At 37.9% G+C, this 21,181-nt stretch overlaps 1 protein-coding gene across 1 annotated transcript in view; it reads left to right on the forward strand.

Moving 5' to 3' along the window:
• Positions 1-1,723, forward strand: part of LRRC2 (leucine rich repeat containing 2) — a 91,665-nt gene extending 89,942 nt beyond the window's left edge. Inside the window, exon 9 of the mRNA XM_063295226.1 lies at positions 1,006-1,723. Within this exon, the coding sequence (XP_063151296.1) occupies positions 1,006-1,055 (50 nt within the window). The 3' untranslated portion in view covers positions 1,056-1,723. The remainder of the gene's footprint in view (positions 1-1,005) is intronic.
• Positions 1,724-21,181: the final 19,458 nt, after the last annotated feature.

Consider the following 21,181-nt stretch of genomic DNA (forward strand, 5'->3'; position numbering starts at 1 on the left):
ATTGGGGTTTGTTGAAGATGCTTGACTTTCTGCATCAAGCACTGAGATAGACTAGACAGCCTACAAGGACCCATCCGCAGCCATTCCAAACACTTTCTGTCTCTTTTGTGTACCAGTAATTGGCTTATATCATAAATTCCAACCTTGAATTCAACAGCTGCAGCTTAGGTTAGGAACAGAAGGCACAGAGAAAGCTACAGTACAGCAGAGACAGAGCCCTATTTAGTTCTTTGGCAGCAGCAGCAGGATTGCCTTGTGACTGGGAGTCAATACCTGTGAATGAATTCACTTTGTGAGCTTCTTGACCTTCTGGAGATGCCAATAGGACATAAGTAGCAGAGAGAGGCTTATTTGAGGGCAGTGGGGAACCTGTCTGGTATGCAGGACAGAGAAGGAGATGGCTTGGGCCATACCAGGATGAATCATACATAAAGCCTATTCTGATGCATTTCTCAGGCCTTAACCCGAGCCAGAAGTTGGCAGAAAATGCTGAAATTTCAAAAGATCTGATGATCTCACCAGGTTGGGACATTTTATTAATTCATTAAAAAAATAATTGGGGTTCTGGGAATTATTTGGGTCTTCCATAGATGCCATGTTATTTATTCCCCTGGGAGCCTTCTTTAACATTTTTCCGTATCATGCCTTGTTGCATGCATTTCTGACAGATCTTATATTTGACTACACTGAATTTCGTACATCACTCAGAGACTCAGATGCATCTCCCTTTTGTCCAGCAGATACTGTTTCCTATGAACACGTATTTATATGAAGAATAGTATTAAAGATAATGGGATTGATTTGTTCTATTTAAAATGGTGCATACATTTCAGTAGAATAATTCATGGTAAGAATATGAGTTTTGAACAAAAGAGATTGATTCTTTTAGCTATAGTCATATTCTTTTAGAAAGTTGGATTTAATATCTGCCTAATTATTTTCAAAAAGGTATGCTATCCACAAAATGACCAGTTAATATGGTATATTTATGCTTTGTCTTAACAGAGACTGTTCCTTGCTATACTACAAAAGTATCGCTTAGCATCCAAATATGAACAGTGGAATTTCTACAAGCAGGAACTCTAAAGACTTACTGCTGCCAGATGAATTAGAAACCATCCTCAGTATCCAACAGCAACAAAAGCTCTTTTTAAGAAGAAAAGAATAAGCTATCAATAATAACAAAAGTGGATGCATAATGGAAGATTTAAATGATGGGTAGGCATTTGATAGTTGCAGTCATGTGTAACCATGGCTGCATTTACTTTACAAAAAGTTTCTTAAATGAAAACAATAGAACAGTTTAGGCTTTAAAGCATGTGCTGTAATGGATTTTTTTTTCAGACCAAACAATAAACATTCTGATTCTTTAATATCCTCTCTTCAGTGATAGTCATTTGAGCCCTGTGATCTACTGAAGAATTATTAGAATCAAGGTGTAATTAACTGTGCAACCCTATGCATGTTTACTCAGTTCTACTCTGCACAGTTCACTGTCAGAAAAGTAAACCCGGTCCCTGAATTCATTACATCTTCTGTGGATCCATCTTTCATCTCGGAGTTCAAAGTGGTTACAGGGATGGATCTACACCACCTTGTGAGTTAGATCTGTCTGACACATAGTGATTAGCCTAAAGTCACCCATGGAATGTGGACCTGAATCTAGTCACCCTATTTGCAGTTCAACAACTTAATTACTTTCTCAGATGGGATGAAAGGTTTGCAAATACAGCAGATATACAGCAGTAGCATATTTTACAGATACTTTTTTTTTCTTCAGTTTTTAATGTATTTTACAATGGTTCCCCACTGATTGTTTAGGTAGTCTGATAGGACATACATGAACTTTGTGATCAACATTGCAGTTATATTGCTGGAAATCTTAATTCATCCTACTTCCTAAAATACATTTTCCTCCTATTTCTTTTTGAATGGTAGTGTTAGGCAAAGCTGTTGCCTACTTTCTGAGTTGTGTGATGACACATAAGAAAAAGAAAAGAAGTGATCACTTACAGTTAACTTGTTTACTATACTGTCCCAAAGCTTCTTTTTCCATTGCTACCTTAGACTTGAAATAATTGCTAGTAATAAATTGCCATATAGAATTATGGCACTTAAAAAAAAAAAAGAGTGTGTGCCTTCATTATAGGCTACCAGATCCTAATCCTGAGCTGGATGGCCACAGAATGATAGTGACAGCAGAGAAACAGGAAATCTCTTTGCTGCCATTTAGTGGCTGTGTGGAGTTTTGCAGCCTAGATATGGTAACTCTATTCATTATCATCCCATTCATATGTAATAATATTTTAAACTCAGGAGATTTTAAGAGAACCCTTTATGGTGGTCATTGCTATGATGGCAGTGAATTAAAATAAAGCCTCCATGCAAAGAAACAGAGAGATGGATTTGCAAAGAACATATGGCTTTCTGCTTTAATTTCTTACAAGCAAACATCTTTGCTTCATTTAAAGCTGCTCAAGGTACTTTTTAAATGCCCAGTTTGCCTAGGAAATTTCAGTGGCTTAAAAGTCTGCTATTTGGACTTGCTTTTGAACATGTTCTAAAAAAGTGAAAACATGAAAAGGAAGTTGAAATTGTCCAATAATCAGAAAAATAGGTCTGGCCTACGCTTATTCTTTTTACTTAGATAAACTTTCAACTTGTCATTGCTAATAAAGTGTGCCTACCAAGATATTAATAAATACATAGCTGATCTACATAAAATGGAAAAGTTGGCAAGCTTAAGATGGCAAGAATTTCTCTTGAACACATTTGGAGAGATACCACAAAACTTTAGACGTAGAAAAGAGCAAGACATGTTTCAGTTGTTCAGAGCTAGAACAATATTTAAGAACTAAGCACTTCCATTAATATTCGTAACATTAATATTCGTTGGTTATTAAATGTTTTTATCTTGTGCATAAGATATAGTCGTAGTAGTGTTTACTTTTATTTGAGAAATTTACTTGTTTTGTAGTATGTCATTTTTGTTGGTTTAGTGTACATTAGACTTGTAAAATAATTTTGTTTTGCATAATCACTTTTTTCATTCAATAAATACACTATATTGATAACCTGGTTAGTCTAATGTACTTTCATTTGTGTACCAGGTGTTGGCCAATTTTCATCCAATCTCCAATCTTCCCTTTTGGGGGAATTTGTTGAAAAGATGTTTGGATTGCGGCTTCAGATGGCCCTGGAAGAAACAGATTATCTGGTTCCTTTTCAGTCAGATTTCAGACAATGCCATACTGAGATGGCATTGATCATGCTTTGTTGAGTACCTCTGATGGAATCTGGACTGGGGTAGTTCACCCATTATAAATCTCCCTGATCTCTCAGTGGTCTTGATACCATTGATCATAGTATCCTTCTGGGCTGACTTCAAGGGTGGGTGGGGGGCAAAGTATTGAGAGGGTTCTCCTCCTTCCCCCAAGGCTGATTCCAGTAGCTATTGATAGGAGAGATACCTAGCCTTACTTGTGGGATCCCTCAGGGCTCTATACTATCTCTGCTCCTATTTAACACCCACACAAAGCTGCTGAGTAAGATCATCCATTGGCATGGGATTAAGTATCATCAGTATCACTTTGCTGCCATCTAGTGGTCATTGGGATTTTTTGCTGCCCTCATCTGGCAGCCCTAAACTAGTTACTGAATGAGAAAGCTGTATGCCAGATAATTTACCCTGTACTCCCCAAACTGGCCTGCTACATTCAGAAATGGTGTGTGGACTCTTGTTACATCAAATCTTGAAGAAAGATTCTACTGCTAATCCAGTCATGTCTTGAACATGGAATGGAAGAGTAAAACATCTTGAACTTCTTCTCAGGCAGCAAAATGACTTGGACTTAGAGACCATGGACTCTGTCCCCACACACAGTTTGCTTATTTATTTACTAAAGTTCTCCACTGCCCATCTCGTGCAACAAAGGCTCTGGGCAGTTGTTTACAATGAATAAAAGAATAAGAATTTATTTATTTTATTTATTTATCAAATTTTATCACCACCCATCTCCCTCCCAAGGAGGGACAATGAGCGGTTTACAATAAAATTCATTATAAAATATAAATATGGACAAATATAAAAATATAAAATGTAAAATATAAAATATGAAGTCCAAGATGGACTTAATGAAATTTACCGGGGCCGCATCATTGTATCAGCCACCTCCATGGTTGACTATCCCCCCTCTTGCCCCAAGCGAGGTGGTGGGGGCCTGCCTCACTTCTTTGGGTAAATTATTCTAAAGGGCAGGGGCCATGGCAGAGAAGGCCCTCCTCCTGGACACTGCCAATTGGCAATCCCTCATGGACAGGGTCCAATTGATTATGCCCATCCACACATCACAGAAGTATGGAATCATAGAATTTGGAAGGGGCCATGGTAATCAAGTTCAACCATCCATTCAGTGCAGAAAGCTAAAGAGCTCTCCAGCCTCTATTTGACTACATCCAATGAAGGGGGCACCTCTCAAGATAATTTGTTCCACTGCCAAACACAGTCCTGCTTCCAAGACCTTCAACTAAAGAAAGGTTATTCATCCCAGTCTAGTTACTGATTTTTTAAAAGCCAGTCCGACAGTTAATGACTGAAGAGAATACAGATACTTTGCAATGACTAATAATACATTTAAATTATTGTGCACTTAACTTTGACTCAGATGTGGATCTACCTCTAGTGCTTGTTTGCAGCAAAGACGCTATCGCTTATAAATAAACTCACATTTTGAGAGATAACTAATAAAGCTAGTAGATCTTGGTTAGCTCTAAATCAATAAAGTTAAAAAGAAAACACAATTATCTTTTCTTTCCTCTTGACCAGTGACATTTAAATGCCATCTAGAAGTGGATTTTTCACTGATGCAGGGGGTTGGGGAAGCAAAGTATCAATTTATCGTAAGATCTGACAGCTTTTCATATAATGTGATTTGCTACAAATGGGCTTCTGGTACAAGTTGCCCAAGAGGCCAGGAAAATACTGTATAAGCTTATTTTGCTTCAACTGAATAGTTAACACAAGGTTCACAACCAGAATTAGAATACACAAAGGAATGGTTTTTATTTTTCAATTGTATTAGCTTATCTTTGCTTGACATCTGTTCCACAAACTCCACCTGTTTTTCTTCCCCTTCCTTTATTCTTATTTATCTCCCTTCTTTCAATTTGCAAATCTCCAGAAGGCTGTTTGCAAAATGGAATAATTACCACTAATTAAAACATTGTTCTTTTGATGAGTTTAATAGATGAAAGTAAGGAAAGATCAGTGATGAAAGAGCAAAGCAGTCAACAATATTAATACAAGCCAATGGGATTTTTACATGGATCCATTGAGTCAGGTCAGAATCAGTTCCAAAACCAGTACTCCCATAATGACATCAAACACAAGAAGCATTTCACAGTTTATTTGAAACCAAGAAAAGGTATTTTCTTTTGCATTGGGACAGCAAAGTTGATGGTGATTTATTTTCCTGCTGGTAAGAACTCTGCTTTACTCTGCCTCTTAACCCAGAAATTCAGCACACTCCTCATGTTGATAAAGGCATCTGCTGCTAATTGCAGTGATGAAAAATGATGGAATGTCTATTATAACATCAGAGTGCAGACTCTGGCCTTTCATACTAATACCTTGACACTGGATGCCAGAATATAAATCACAGGGTTTTGGTTGTGACTTTGAGACACAAATTTCATCATTTCCACCCAGTATTATGCTGGTGACTGTCTGTAAACAATCCTTAGTATTTTCCCTTTTTTCCATCCACTCATCATGGAAGCATGCAAATATGCTAGAAGTTTCAGGAAAATATGAATGTGCTGTCATTTCCTTATCACAGCCTACAAGAGGCTTTTCAGCTGGAAACCTTTCTCATAGCAACTACTCAATTTCCTTCCTTCCTTCCTTCCTTCCTTCCTTCCTTCCTTCCTTCCTTCCTTCCTTCCTTCCTTCCTTCCTAAAAAAGGGGAAGGGGAACATTAGCAGCTCCCTTTTTAGCATTTTGGGTACAAGGAGAACTGATTGGATAACACAGTTTTCATGCTTTGATTGATTATCTGAAGGGAAGCATTAGTTTCATCATGGTGTTCCTTGCACATTCTCAGCCATTTAAGGTTGGGAGATACAAAGATGAATGCAGGTTAGTTTCAATGCGAGGCATTGGGAAGTGGAACTGATTTGCTGAGAAAGTGCCCAGCATCTGTAAATGCAGTTTCACAATGCAATTCTGCATATGTCTTCATGGAAATAAATATGTTTGTATTCCTTAATCCATACCATTTTCCTCTTGCCTTGTAGTGTATGTCAAGAGACTAAAAAAATTACTGAGTCAGAACTAATAACTAAATATCAACACTTCAGAAGCTGATCTTAATGCATATTATGCATCAAAAACATTTCTAGAACATCCCTCATTGAGACAGGGGGGTGCATCCTGGGCAATTGATCAAGAAATTAAAAAAAAAAAATCATGCCAAAGTCCAATTGGGATAAACCTGATTATAACTCTACAAGCATTCAAACTAAATTTGGAGTTTATTTTGTAACCCTAAGGGGAAAAAAGGGAGGCACTTTTTTTCTCCATTATCTGTGTGACATGCTATAAAAATCCCAAGTTTCTTTTTGTTTGATTTTCATTCAAAGAGCTAAATGTGATTCGACATGCACATAGCATCTGTCAGAAATGCTTTAAACCAGCTGGGTCATTTCATGGCATCACAAGTCTGTTGTTCACAGCTGTAGAGAGATCCTCGGAAAAGACCCATTTGGTTTAAGGTGTTTCTAAGAGACATTTAGTGTGCAACCATGCATGTTCCAAATCACATCCTTCCTTTCAAATCTGAAGCACAGCATATACATAAAGACACACACTCGTTATGGCTCTACAGTGCTTCAGATCTGAAGGGGGGAAATGTGCTTTAACACATCAAGGGACTGCCAGTGATAATGCAAGTACTGTGTTTAGATAGCAAGCAATTACAGCTCTGGAGAGTTCAAAGAGTTTTTACTTACCTTATAACTTTAGCAATTCACAAGCTACTAGCATGAGGAATACAGAAGCAAAGACAGGAGAGCAGTCTGGAGTAGTTGAAAGGTCTCATGCCAACGAGAGTTCCACAGGCTGGTCCAGGAATCAAGCAGGAGATCCAAACACAGGACAAAGAGCTAGAGGGAGCAGGACACCATAGAAACATGGGCTTGAAGCAGGAGAATCATTTTTGTTGAGAGGAGAAAGTATGAATTTTGCTCTTACATAGTCATGACTTAAGTAGGGGAATTGCTGCCTTCTTTGAGGAGCCATGCTGACCACCTCTATCCTGGCCTCCTTAACTCCTATTGTGTTCCTGGGTTTGGCATCTTATCAGAATCTGCCCCCTCATTATCTGAGTCATCCCCCATCTGCTGTGTTCGTTATATTTGGATGCTCCTTCATCACCTCTTCGCTTTCCAGGTTGACAGTCCATGAAGTCTGCCTCTTCAGCATCTGAATCAAGCAAAGATGGCATGATACCCATGTGCACTCTGAAGCTCGTTTTCCCCTTTGAAGCTGCACAGCTCTAGTGCTTACTCTGTGCTTTTCATCTCTATTGCAGAGAGCTGAGATTGTGTGAGGCTAGTGTGACTAACATGTAAACATGGGTTTGAAGCAGGAGTAACATTTTTGTCCATGTAATAGGTTTTTTTCTAAATTTCCCTCCGAATGTGTATATTCTGTCCAAAACTGATCCTACCACCACAGTTTTGCAATGAAGAAATATCAGGACCACACATAGAAATCAGTAGGCATCCAGAGGTCAAAAGCCAGGAAAAGCCCCAAAGCAAACAGAAGCCAAGATATAAATCCAGATAATAAATGAAGAACAAAACTTGAGATTCTGAGTACAGAGATAGCGACAATGTCAAAACAAGAGTATATAACCTCCCAGAGTCCCTCTTTTGGGGGAGATGGGCGGTGGCTAAATTTGAATAATAAATATGACTATTGAATCCCTGAAATGCAGCTAAGCCTTTCAGACCTATTTGCACTGTTTCATTAAAAATCCTTCAAATTCCACATCCAATTTGCCTTTGGTTTTGAATGAATATCAAATTTCAGGATGTAAATTGTTGGGATGCTGATGACCTGTTCCTGAAGAGGAGAGGAGAAGCTTCAAAGGCCATTCACATGTAGCAATTATCACTCATCAAAAAATAGCATCACAACTTTCCACTGGGCAAGCACGTATCTTCCCTTTTTCAAATTTAGCCATCCATCATTATTTTGGTAACTTTTGCGCTTGCTCTGGTTTTTCACGGAACATGCTTCCCTTTGAGATTGGATGAAAACAGGCGCCCCTGGAAACGCTATGGCTGACCTGTCATTACAGATGACGTTACAGTTAGATGGTGTTGTGTCTGAATGTTTAATGTCTTATGGCTTTGTGCCAATTCTATTTCATATTGTTTATGCATCATTCTAAAACATTTCTTTAAAAAAGAAAAGCATACATGGGTCAGACAGATCATTTTTAATATAATTGCGGTAGTTACAGCTGACTAGCCTCAGAGGAAGGAACATTCTTTATCATTCTACTGTTGAGAAAGGAAATGTGTATAATTGAATTTTGTCACTACCTTGTTTGGGGCGGCTCTAGTAATTAATTTGTCCTTGGAAGCATTAATTGCCTTAAGGCAACAGTCGTACATCTAGATTCTGTACAATCCTTGGCATCCTGTTAATGCCAAATAACATTATGTATTTCTACTCCTACTATGTCAAGACCTTGTTCGGATGAGTTATGGATGATAATAATCCATCATTCTGCCGTCTACTTGAAGGATAAGGAGAAGCAGAAGAAGTGGTAGTGGCAGCCACAAGGTCTTCCCAAAATATCAATAAAATTAGATTCCTATTTGAACCTGCAAGCATTGTTTCAATATATAATACCTATCTTACTCTGCAAATCTATACACTTCTATGCTAGGTGATGTTATGTATGGAAATGTTAACTACTGTCTTGAGTCTTCAAATGCAGATTGGAGAAAGGTAACTTTTGGACTTACTTTAATTAGGTGAATATTGATTTTCTTACAGCATTTGGTTGTCATGCTGCCATCCTGTGGACACTTTTCTAAATAGAAGTCCCATGCTGTGCATGATACAGAGTGGCACTATCTTAACTTTTTTGACCTCCTCCTTCAGATAGTCCTGGTGCTTCCCTTGTTTATTCTTTCCCAACTAACATCTAAGGAGAAGCTTTGCTTAGTTCCCTGACCCTTTTATGTGGTGTGAGAAAGACCACTAGAGCTGGTTTTGAAGCTCACTCCAACAGCATGTCTTCTCTTCTGCTGCTCTGAACCTTATTCAGAACCTTCTCTCAGAATTCTTCACTGTTGCTTCAATTTGTTCTCTTTGGGTTCTTTTGAATGTCACACACTCTTTCTCAGTCACAGCCACCACTCCTTCCTTCACCTGCCATCCTCCCTCTCATTTCGTCAGGACTTTGGAAGCCCTGGAACGTTTCAGTTTGGGGACTCAGCTTTCTCTCATGTCACCTCTGGCTATCTTCTCCAACGAGCAATAGCAGGACAGTAGTAATAGTAGCAAATAATCATGGTAGCAAATGATCATGGTAGCAAATAGTAGTAATGGCAGCCACTCTGAAATAGAACTATAATACCCTGCCTTAAAAAGCCAGTTAGCCCCACCTTTCACCTTGATGACACTTAGGTGTACATGAAGAACTGGACATCTGTCTATGCAAGAAGGCTCAGGTCTGGTTATAGATATTTCAGAGTAGCTGTTCATTCTCTTGTGCAGCACCTTCAGCTTTTCCATTAACATTCACTAACATTTTGAGACAAGACATGTTAGGACAGGGGAAAACTAAATGTTTTTGGAATTATCCATTCATGATTTTGGTAAAGATAAGAAAGCATCTTGGGATGGGTAGGTCAACTTTCAGACAAACGAATTATTGAGTTTAATGCTAACTTATTTAAACAATTGTACTAAAAAAAGAAATGACCAGCCAAACATCAAAGGATATATGGGACAGAGAAGCAATGCATAGGAATGGTGTGTAATTATATACCTTTGACTTTTAAAGCTTTGTTTGGGTGTAATCTTGGCAGCATCTTAAATTTTAATTTTTAAAGTCAGGGGTAAGTGCAGTGATTAGTTTCTGTCTTGTTTTAAACCATGGCTTAATTATGTATTACAAATATTTCTATGTTGCTTCCTATAATGAAACAATTTATAAATTCTAAAGATGAAAATAAAGAGGGTAAAAATCAAACTGTAAATAAAAACGAAGATAAAACTCAATCAAAACATAAATGTTAATAGCTGGGGAAAGGCACATGGACACCCATAGGACATGCAAACGAGACAAATGACCTATTTGCATCATGACGTCATTGTGAAAATGATGTAAATGAAGTATGTAATTCATGTCATTTACATGAGAATGCCATGATACGTGCAATGTCAGTTTTATGTCGTTGTATCTTTTACTGAGTCTGTATGGCGGGGGAACATAAAGAGAAGTTTTTAAAGATGCTTCAAACATATCAGCCCTGGTACCTGGCATAGCAGGGAGTAAAGGTCATTCCACAGGGCAGTTATCACCATGAAGAAGGCTTGCTTCCATGTCTCACCAAGAAGCAACCTACTAGCTGTGTCACAGAGAGCAAGACTACTGAAAACGGCAGGTGCCTGAGGTTATTGAAACCCTGATTTCAGATAACTTGCTCTTGAGCTATTTGAGACTTGAGGATAATACCAATGTTCTGAACTTGGTTCCTTAATTGACTTTTGAACCATGTATCTCCACTGCATCTGAAACAGAACTGAGGTAGAAGAAATATTGGCCTGGGGAAAATCTCAGCCTGCAGTTGTGGCATTCTAAGGAAAAAGTCCTGCAATCAGAGTGGGCCATACTGAACTAAATGAAACAATGATCAGATTCAACAGAAAAAAGTTTGTTAGGCGCTTTATTCTCCTTGAATTTTATCTGCCTATTCATTATATCTCTAGACCATCAACAACCACAATTCCCTGGATGGTACAAATCCATTAAAAATATGTCATAAAATCAAATTAAAATCAATCCTGTAGCATTATAGAACAACAACAACAATAATAATGATATGGTTACAACAAAACTAGCAGCAAAAAAAAAACAAAACCTAGCAGCAAAACCAAAATAAACGACTCCATCTTGGAACTGAAAGAAATGATTTTCAGGTAACACCAGAAATATCCTATATGTGTCACAGACAAACCCCTCTGGAGGGAGTACTGCTATTGATAAAGGTCCTGTGTCTTCTGGCTGCTCATCTGGTCTCATTTGGTGGAAGTACCTGAAGAAGATGCTCAGATGCAGGTAATAGAATCCAGGTAAGCGAAAATTGGAGGATATTCTTATTTAGGTGATCTAGTCCAAAGCTTTTTGAAGTTTTGAAGTTAAAGTCAACATGCTGACTCTGCCAATGCAGTCTGTAAAGCATTGGCATAATATAATTGTCTCTGCAAATCCAAGTTGTGGGGGAGATGGGTGGTGATAAAAATATGATAAATACAGAAAATAAAGTTATGTAGGAACTCAGAATTAGCAGGCATCAATGAAGCCATCTTAGAGTGCATTTAGAACAGGCTAGAAGCCAGTAGAGGCTTTCAGAGAGACCTTGCTAGAAGTTGTTATGAAAGCAGATTAAGGCGCATAACCAAAATGCTGAGAGGAAGGGGAATAACCAATAAGATGCATAAACTACACAGGAGTAGAAACCAGCTGTTTTTGTGTGATTCTTAGGGGAAAAAAACCCCACTTTGTGATAGCAGTGCCTGGATGAGGTTGTTCTTTCTCCGAAACAATTATTGTTTGACAATTGCTATTTGTTCCGTACAGGGTACAGTATACAGGAAGATATGCAGATGATGGCTGGAGCCAATTTGATAATAGCACTTGCTTGTCTGCAAGTTTTGCCTTCTCTTGAGTAAGAACACCCTGTGATCACAATATCCACAAAGAAGCTACTGTAGCTTTCTTCTGTTTGTGTGCTTTTATTTTTGGATTAGTAAGACTTCCCATATAGTCAACAATCTAGCTTTCCAGTTTGAATACATTTTTCTGAATTGTTAGGCAGCCAAAGTACAGCATGTTGCAGTAGTACAAATGGGAAACTACAAGTTGAAGGAGGAGGAGGAAAAATGCAAGTAATGTTGACATTTCTTCCTGACTTAATAAATTTAATAGGCCTGTGTGCCATTCTGTGCATTCTGTATATATCTGCTTTATCCTATTTTCTGTACCATAACCATCTTTTCTGTAGTGGAACAATATTAAATATTAAATGGAGTAACTTCTTTTGGAAAGACCTAAAATAAATTGATATGTCAGTATCATGGGAGCTGGTTATGATGTGAACTTGGTTTAATATTATAAGCAACAGATCTCTCCAAAATCTTCAGGGTACTAACACCTGCTAATCACTGTTAAAGTTTTTGCTGTAGAATTTCTTTCCCTCTCAGTAGTTGCTATCCAGTTTCTGTTGCTGGAAAATTATGGCACATTTCTTCAAGAAAGGCAATATTTGCATTTGATCATTGTCATCATGGCTACTTAAGTTAGCAAGAGTGTGCAGTCAAATTTTATTTGTATTTCCATCAGCTGCTACATCTGTTGTCTCCGTCTTTCAATCTGGAGGAAAGGGAGAAGAATAACACTGAACTTATTAATATGAAGATAACGTAGCAATGATCATGGTAATATTGGTAGTATGGTAGATGCGCTGGCAAGTAGACAGTTCCTTTTTTTTTTCTCCTAGTGGGAACTCTTCCTTGAGATTGAACTACTCCTTCCCATTATTTTTGTTCGTAGAAAGAGAAAAGAGAAAACACTAGAAAAATTATTTCTTGGCACTGCTCATTTTTTTATATACAGACCATCTATTATTGACCTAATAAAGTCTTCTGTCCAAAATAATTTTGGATGCACTTTAGATTATTCAGAATTTAAGTTTTCATTCTATCAGCAAAATTATTCCTTGCTAAATTTTTGAACAGTGGATCGCATATAGCAGACTAGTTAAAGAACTAGAATATCTTGAATCTTCAAAGGAGAAAAAAACCTGCTAGTTTTATTAAGCTTGGTTACTCAGAATGTGGTTCAGTGGATCATTTTCTATTTTGTGCTTAAGACTGCATGCTTACAAAAAGGAAGAGAAACAGCTGAGTTTAGAAACAATTTAAAATAAAATATGGCATGAATATGAATTCCATTTTGTAAATTTAGGTTAGTAGCTGAAATGCTTTTGGTCTGTAAAATTAGCTTTCTTCCCGATAAATATTTTTACCTTCCTTCATAAAAGAACTTTGTAATCTGTGATTTAGAAAATAATGATGGAATGTCAATTTTAAGACAAAAAATGGGGTAAGGGGAAAGTGAAGGAGAGATAAAATTTGGAGTCGGCCTGGGATAAGAACTGAATTTTCCAGAATCACTTAGAGAATAGAAAATTCTCAATACTTTGAAGTTACAGAACCAGAAGAAAGCTTTATAACCTTAGTTGCTGTTTGTAAAGCAAATCAAGGTGTTTACCATAACTAAAATCAATTTACTGCCTTTTGGATACTTTTAATGTAGCTGGAGAAGAGCTTATTGGAGGAAAAGTTGGACAGTTCGAAAAGGGAAGTTTTACAGAGGTGAATTGTAACATAGCAAGTAAGAAGTACAGCTATTTACATGAAAGCTCATTCATCATGCTCTAGCTTTGATGGAGAAAAACTAAAGCCAATAAATGATGTTTATTTCTAGCTGCAGTTAACTTCACCTTGTTAACTTGGGTAATTTTTTTCCTTCCTCTGCTATAAATGAGAAGTGAGAAAATTATTTTCCATCATTCTTATGGTAGCCCCTATAAAAAGCAAGAAACCCACATGTCAGAAACTGAGGCAGAATGAATCTCTCTGGCATCATAATTTTCCTAACATTATCCATTCCCCTGGCTTGAGAATCAACTGGTCAGAGGCTTACAAGGACCAGGAATAGTATCCCAGGTGGTTCAAGAGGTCTGTGCCTAATTTAGGGGCAGGCAATCTGATATCCTCCAGCTGTTGGAGATTGACTTCTATCAGTCCTAAACAAACAACCAAAGGTCAGGAATTATGAGAACCATTGTCCTAACAACCAGGAAACACGCTGAGACAAGGAACTGGTCTCTAATGCTTTATTGCTGGTACATAATAGGAATCCTAACAAACTGAAGAAGCGTGGGAAAAACCCAGACATAAAACCCAAAGGTTAAGGCGGTCCTGATCTGTGTCTCTTTGAATGGCTGCCCAATTCCTCAGTGCTACGCATGCGCTTAACAGTCTGGATGGGAGCCCCCTGCTCGCCATCCTTACTCATGACATCCATCTTCCAAAACATCTGGAAGTCACCAAGTTACCTATCCTCCTTTCTGATACACTTAAAAACACTTCCTGACAGAGAACTGCTAATACATGCCCGCTTGACTGTCATGTCACTGATGAGGCAGCTAACCCATAAGGGTCCCTTTCAACTGACCATTCTAGGAAATAAGGTCCATTATTACAGCATTCTCACATGGCACTTCTTTTTGTTTACCCTTCCATAGTGTGGTTTTGGCATGATTTGGGCAATTAGCTTGCATTCACTAGCTGCTAGGGAACACTTCTTGAGGCTTCCATTCAATCCATGGAACAGACTATTGGTCCCTTTATTCTGCTTCATCCTGAGGACTGCATCCAAGCTACTGAATTCTGTACATTTTTGTTCAGAAATCCTCTAACAACTCCTGAGTCCTAGAGTCAGTTGTTTGAGTTTTAGGGCTTTAACCTATAAACCCATGTTTAGTATATTAACCCTTGAATATTTTGTTTTGTTAATCACTACATATGCATATGTTAAAATTAAAATCAGTATATTTGAACTATTTTGGGTTTATTTTTTCCTTCCTTTAGGGTTCTTGCTGAATAACAGTGCTTAAAACCAATGTAGGTGTGTCACAAGAATGGAATATAAATAGGCTCTGTTTTGTCTCCTATGCTATTTAATAACTACATCAATTTTCTTCAAACTGCCCTTCTAATGCATTGGAATAAAACTCCCAAAGGGCTTGGCATTATGAGAGTTTTAATCCAATATATCTCAAGAGCACCTGATTGGGAAAGTTGCTTTATATGAAAGCCCTGGGAGGTGTCATTTGTTCATTCATGGCTGTTTTCCCTTTTCATAATCAAAATTAACTGAGACCCAGAGAATGTTCCATATGTTCTGAGATTATGAATGAGCTTAACCAGAACAAATAAAGTGAAGCTAATACTTGGCAAGATAGAGTTATTGTTAATCGGAGAATCTATATCTCTACTCCAATAATTACTTACCTCTAAATTCTCTTTCAGCAGAGTAGGATTTTACTGAAAATTATGCTTTTGGGTTTGCTAGGAATTTCCTTGGCTGTGCTTTCAGTTTCCTGTTGATAATTGGCTCACAAAATACCTTCCACCAGCTGCATGTGTATATACAGACATCCAACAGAGAGAGAACTTAGCTACATTTAAAGCATATCGCTATAGTAGCCATATTGAATTACAACAATCATTTGTATACAGGGTTGCCTTCAGAAGATAAATCACATTTCAGTTATTTCAAAAGATGTTTAGATTATTGACTGGAACAAGTTGCATGGAACATATGGACTACATTTCATTGTCGCTTCATTTTTTTTTTAAAGGAATTATCTACCTCTTATCGACTACTTTATCTACTACTTCTCAGCCAATTCAGTGTGTAGGAAAATGCTAATATCTTCAAATTTAACACAAAAATAGTAACAGGAAGGCAATTATTTAGTCTCAGTCTTCATTTCCTTTGGAAGGAAAGTGAAACCCAAAGCTTAAAAGAATTTTCTTTATTGAGAAGTAAACCCAAAAATAATGTTAGGCACCAAGAGAGCTGGCTTCTCCTTGCTGTGGAAAGCCTCTCTTAGGGTACATATATTTTAAAAAAAATACAAAGTGGTGATTAAGAAATGGGGTGGTTGGACTTAGTGTCCCTTTAAGGCTACAGCATGGCTTGGAAAAGATGAAATCCTGCTCCTCCCAGTTGATCTTGCCAGGTGGATTCGAAGCTCATTTTGAAATCTTCTGGCTACAATCAGCCATTCGGAGGACAGATAGGATAGTTCCAGGAATTCTTAATCTGGAGAATGTTTTGGGCCTTCAGGAAGACCTGCCCGAGCCTGAAAAATGTCACCACGCTGTCAGTTCTGCCCGCTGAGCCAGTGGGCACAGCCGTTCAGTCCTCCGTTCCCACCGGAAACCGGAATTTCTTGCATTTTTGCACTTTCTTCGTGTGTTTTTTTTTCTCTTCTTTGTAGTTTTTTGGTTTTTGCAGTTCTTATTTTTCTCTTCAAATCTAATAAAATTTATTCCAAAAACAAAAACAAAAACAGACTGTTTGGAGTCTCAGCAGTCCAAACCAAGAACTCAAAGCAATTCTCAAAATAAAATATCAAACCAAGAAACTCAGTGGGTCTGGCAGCAGCAGTTTGAGGCTTGTTCTCCTGCTCTTCCACCAACAGTCTCAATAAGCCGCCCAGAGTCACTTGCTGAGATGGGCGGCTATAGAAATTGAATAAATAAATAAATAAAGCCTCCCAGCCTTGGCTGGGAGCATATAGGCAACCCCTTACCTGAGTTAGCCTCTGGCCCCTTTCTTCCTTCTGAGCAAGGCTTTCTAATATGAGGAACCAGGTCTCTTCTCTGCCTGGGCAATGACCTGAGCCCAGCCAGGCAGCTTAGAAGGGTGAGGGAGTCTGTTTATACAGGCCTGATAAGGATAATTCCAGCAGGCCCTTCCTCTACAGGCTTCTCTTTGTCATCCACTGGCATCTGCCCTCTCCCTCAAACCTCTTCTCCAGCCCGCCACATCTACCCTTTCTTCAGAGCAGCCATTGTGCTTCGCAAGCATTGAGTCTTCCGGCACTTATAGTCTGGAGCTGAGGGTTAATCACAAGGAGACTGGTGGTGTCCCTTCACTACAGGGTGAAATCACAGAATTTCCAGCTTTTCTCTTCTTTTTTCAATTAGCCAACTGGAGGGAATACTGATTGGTTATGAATGTTCTCAACATTTTGAAGGTTGACAGCAGCTGATCATAGACAGTTTCAGACAACAGTTGAGAAACCAGGGAGCAGAAACAATAGTGGCCGTGTGGAGACACTCCTACTGGAAGTGAGGCACCTTCCTTCTTGATGAGGACTTTAAATGTTGCTTCCTCTTGTATGTAAGAGGAAACAATACAATTTAACATCTGAAATTATCTAAAAAATTTGAACCAAGGATATGGAGGTTCCAAGGTGTCACTTCTGTTATAGTGACTTAAGGCTAGCTAAGGATTTTATGGATGCATGACTCAGAACAGAGTTCTGTAATCCCATAAGAGTGCTGCTATCAGTGACTTTTAAGTAGGTATGAATCAGTTTCATGATTCTCCAATAGAAATAGCTAAAAAAGAGATTTTCTGGGGAAATAAAAGTTTCTGAGCAATGTTAAGTTATAACAGGACATGGGACGTGGAACTATTCACACAGCTGGACAGAGCTGTGCAATTCCTTTGGGGAAAGAAGTCATAAAAACTTACCATTAATTTATGGTAGCTTTGCAAGAAAAAAATAAAAGCGGTAATTGGAAAGATGAGAATATAGGGAAGAGACCAAAATCTCTCCTTCCTCTGTCAAAATGATATACTTTTACCATTTTATGCTAACTGGCCTAATCGATCCAATGTTTCATCTCTTGTCTAAAATACTATTAAAGAATGCCAGACCTCCCCTTACAGTGTTCTGCAGTATGGCCCACATTGTAATTAGAAAAAATCATATCCAGCTATTCCAATTTGTTTAAAATTTAATTGACCCAAGAGAGAGCCCTTTTTTGCAATTAGTAAGGAGATTTTTGTCATGGTTTCTTGAGCTCTTTATTCTTCCATGAACCAGCTCAGCCAAAAGCACACGACAAGAAAAATAATGACTAGAAAAACCAACTGTACATTTTTTCTTCTTTCTCCTCTTTTTCTTTATGTTTGTGCAGCAGAATGTATGCTGAAATGAACTCATTAACTCCATAGGTGGCCCTTTCTTAAAAAAGGTGGAAAAAAGCATAGTTTTTAACACAGTAAAGAAAAGAAGAATTGCAGACTTGCTGCGTTAGCGTACATCATCCCTGGTGCATTTTGTTATGTTGGCTTCCCCCTACTGCTTTAGAAACTGCTGTGTGTAATTTTCTCTAACCTCCAGCCTGCTCTTAGGGTCTCCATTAGCACAGCAGCTAAACTGGCACGTTGCCAGGATTCCGGTTTGTCCCTTCAGTTCACCTTTCTCTAACAACAGACACAGTAGGCATGATTACTACTGAGGCAAGTCCAAGTGGCATCAAAATTGCCATTTTGCCTCTTCCATTCTATTCTGGTACTAATAGAGAGGCCACTATGAATTGTCCTCAGTTAAAAAGAGATGGATTTGTGAATTTGTTTGCTCTCCAGCAATAATTGAGCTTTTGCTTTAATGAGAGGAGAAATTGAAGAAAAATTATTCTTGGCAGTGCAGCTTTTAGTGCATCTTGACTTATTTTGGTATCTTATGAAAGCATCTGGGCACAATAAATCATCGTAGGGAGAAGTGATACCCACATGTTAGCTTTTGCCGCTTCCTGGTCTTTCTGGATCATTACAGCTTTTTCAGTGCCATGGTGTTTGTTAAAAAACCTTTGATACAAAGCAAGGAGTGGGGGCAGAGAAAACAGTTATGCCTTTACGGCAGCTCTAAGTTTGCCATACTTTCTAGACTGCTTAGGAGGCCTCTCAGGAGAATGTGAAGTTTGGTCCTGAGGAACCAAAATCTTTGATATGACTCTGACAACTGTGCTTTAGCTTCTTCCTTCCATCTACAAGTGATGAAAGACTTTACAACTTTCAAAGAAGTGTCTTTTTGCCAGTGGATCTGCCTGGGGAGAATGTGAATTTGTAATAGAGTTATATGGATCTTTTGTGCAACCTTTATTGAACAACTAATTATTATAAACATGTGCGTGATGCACATGAGGAATAAAGAATCAAATGTATAAGTAAGCAAAAATATGAATTAAATAATGTATATGTACTAGTATGTATTACATGCTGGACACTGAATTATTGTGGCATATAAATTATGTGTCTTGCTAAATATTTTCTATATTTATTTTTACTTACTTGTAAGTACGTAGTGGACCAGCTTGTAAGTATAAGCCAACCTACAGATCCTTTGCTTTTTGTTTTAAATCACCATATGTCTATATGTATTTTTAAAAGTCTTTGTTATCAATTGCCAATATTTTTTTAAAGTGAATTCTGGAGGTACATCTATTCCTGCCTTTTTCCTCCAATTCTGAACTGATTTTTCTCACTCATTTAGTTCAGGAATCTATTTTTCTTCCAAGTAGTTATATTACCATATTTTTCAGAGTCATTCCATTTTATACTGTGATATATAAAGCTGAAGGTGTTATGGAACTCTCTCTTCATTACAGTAATTACTTATTTCTGCTTTTGCCATTATAGGGATATAGTGGTAAACATTGATGCACAGGACAACTGTGGTGATATCCTCCATTGGCACATTTCCAAGGAGATGCTCCAGTGATACCTACAATAATTGGCACACTGACTGTATACTGAGGTCCCACAAACTGATAATGATGACAAGGCAGCGTGTGGGTACCTCCATGGACTGATTAGGTGTCATCAAGTTGGTGTCGACTTTTAGTGACCACTTAGATTTCTTTCATGACATGGATTGACCACGCCAACTTTCATGACCCATAGATGGAAGGAAGAAGCTAAAGCACAGTTGTCAGAGTCATATCAAAGAAGTCTATATCTTCAAGTATGCAAATTAACTTGTACTCAAAATTAATTTTACCAACAAACTTGCAACACATTTTCTTTGCAAATATGTTAGGGTATGCCATGGAGAATCCCATTAATCTGAGATTATAACAAGCCTGATTTTTGAACTTTTGAACTCTTCCCCAAAGTTCTGCTGGATGGCATGTTGAGGGCCCCATGAGAGTAGAGAAAAATTCCTTAACTGCATAACTTCACTGCCACACAACAGGCTCACTAAAGAGTACTTCTTGTGTTTGATTGTACTTGATAGGGAAAAATTGCTGCAGACTCTTTTTAAATACATGCACATATTATCTATATAATTAGTAAATTATTTTGAGTATTATTAATGATGAGCTACTACTTAAGTATTATAACTTAAAATACACATCCACCCAGGTACGTATTTAAGATGTATGCAATGAAGAACATTTTCCTAATATTTTCTAGCCTTCTGCCTAGAGTCACTGTTAAGAGAATCATAGATGATTTGTTATTAGGTAGTTCTTCAATTCAGTTTTGCTCCCTTATATGAAAGCAGCTTCATTGCACATTATGGTGGATGTCTGGAAATGGTTTTTAAGCAGATTCCAGCCAGATGTATTTAGGAATCTTTCACTCTGTACCCCTGAAGGTGTCAAGCCTTCCTAGTTGTAATCAGAAAGGTTATATTTTAACGAAGTCTGGTCAGCCAGATTTATTGCAAGAAAAAGGGGCTTAGGTTTCAGATTCTTGAAAAATAGAGATGTGGGTACTTTAACTTTGTTTTTATCAATAAATATGTTAAGGGAAGTCTTCTTTGATGCTTTTACACCTTTTTCTATCTTTCTCTGGATTTAGGGAAGGGCTGGCTAACTAATTATGAGATACAAATAGAATGTCCATTTGTTCTTCTTCTGCATTGCTTTGCAAATGCCCGTTCAAGCTCAACACCATCACAATTAGCAACAAACTACCTGTAATCTCCTATCAGATTTCAGTATTCTCAGATGAGATTGTGTAAAATCTTGGAGCTGAAATTACCACTCTTGTGAGTCTGAGAAATTCTATTTGATGATGGGTCATTTTGCTATTACTTTTTTTCTCTTTTGTTAATAAATAATATCTGAAAATACCAGTATTCCTGGCCTATAGAAGACCCCACAGGCTTGGCATGGAAGGGGGGGGAAGTGACATCATACCTGTCATGATGTGATTGCATAAGTGGTGCAGATTATGTGGTTTGTGTCATTTCTGTGATGTTATGACATGTACA

This window comes from Candoia aspera, chromosome 2, assembly GCF_035149785.1.
Source record: "Candoia aspera isolate rCanAsp1 chromosome 2, rCanAsp1.hap2, whole genome shotgun sequence".
NCBI classification, from domain to species: Eukaryota; Metazoa; Chordata; class Lepidosauria; order Squamata; family Boidae; genus Candoia; species Candoia aspera.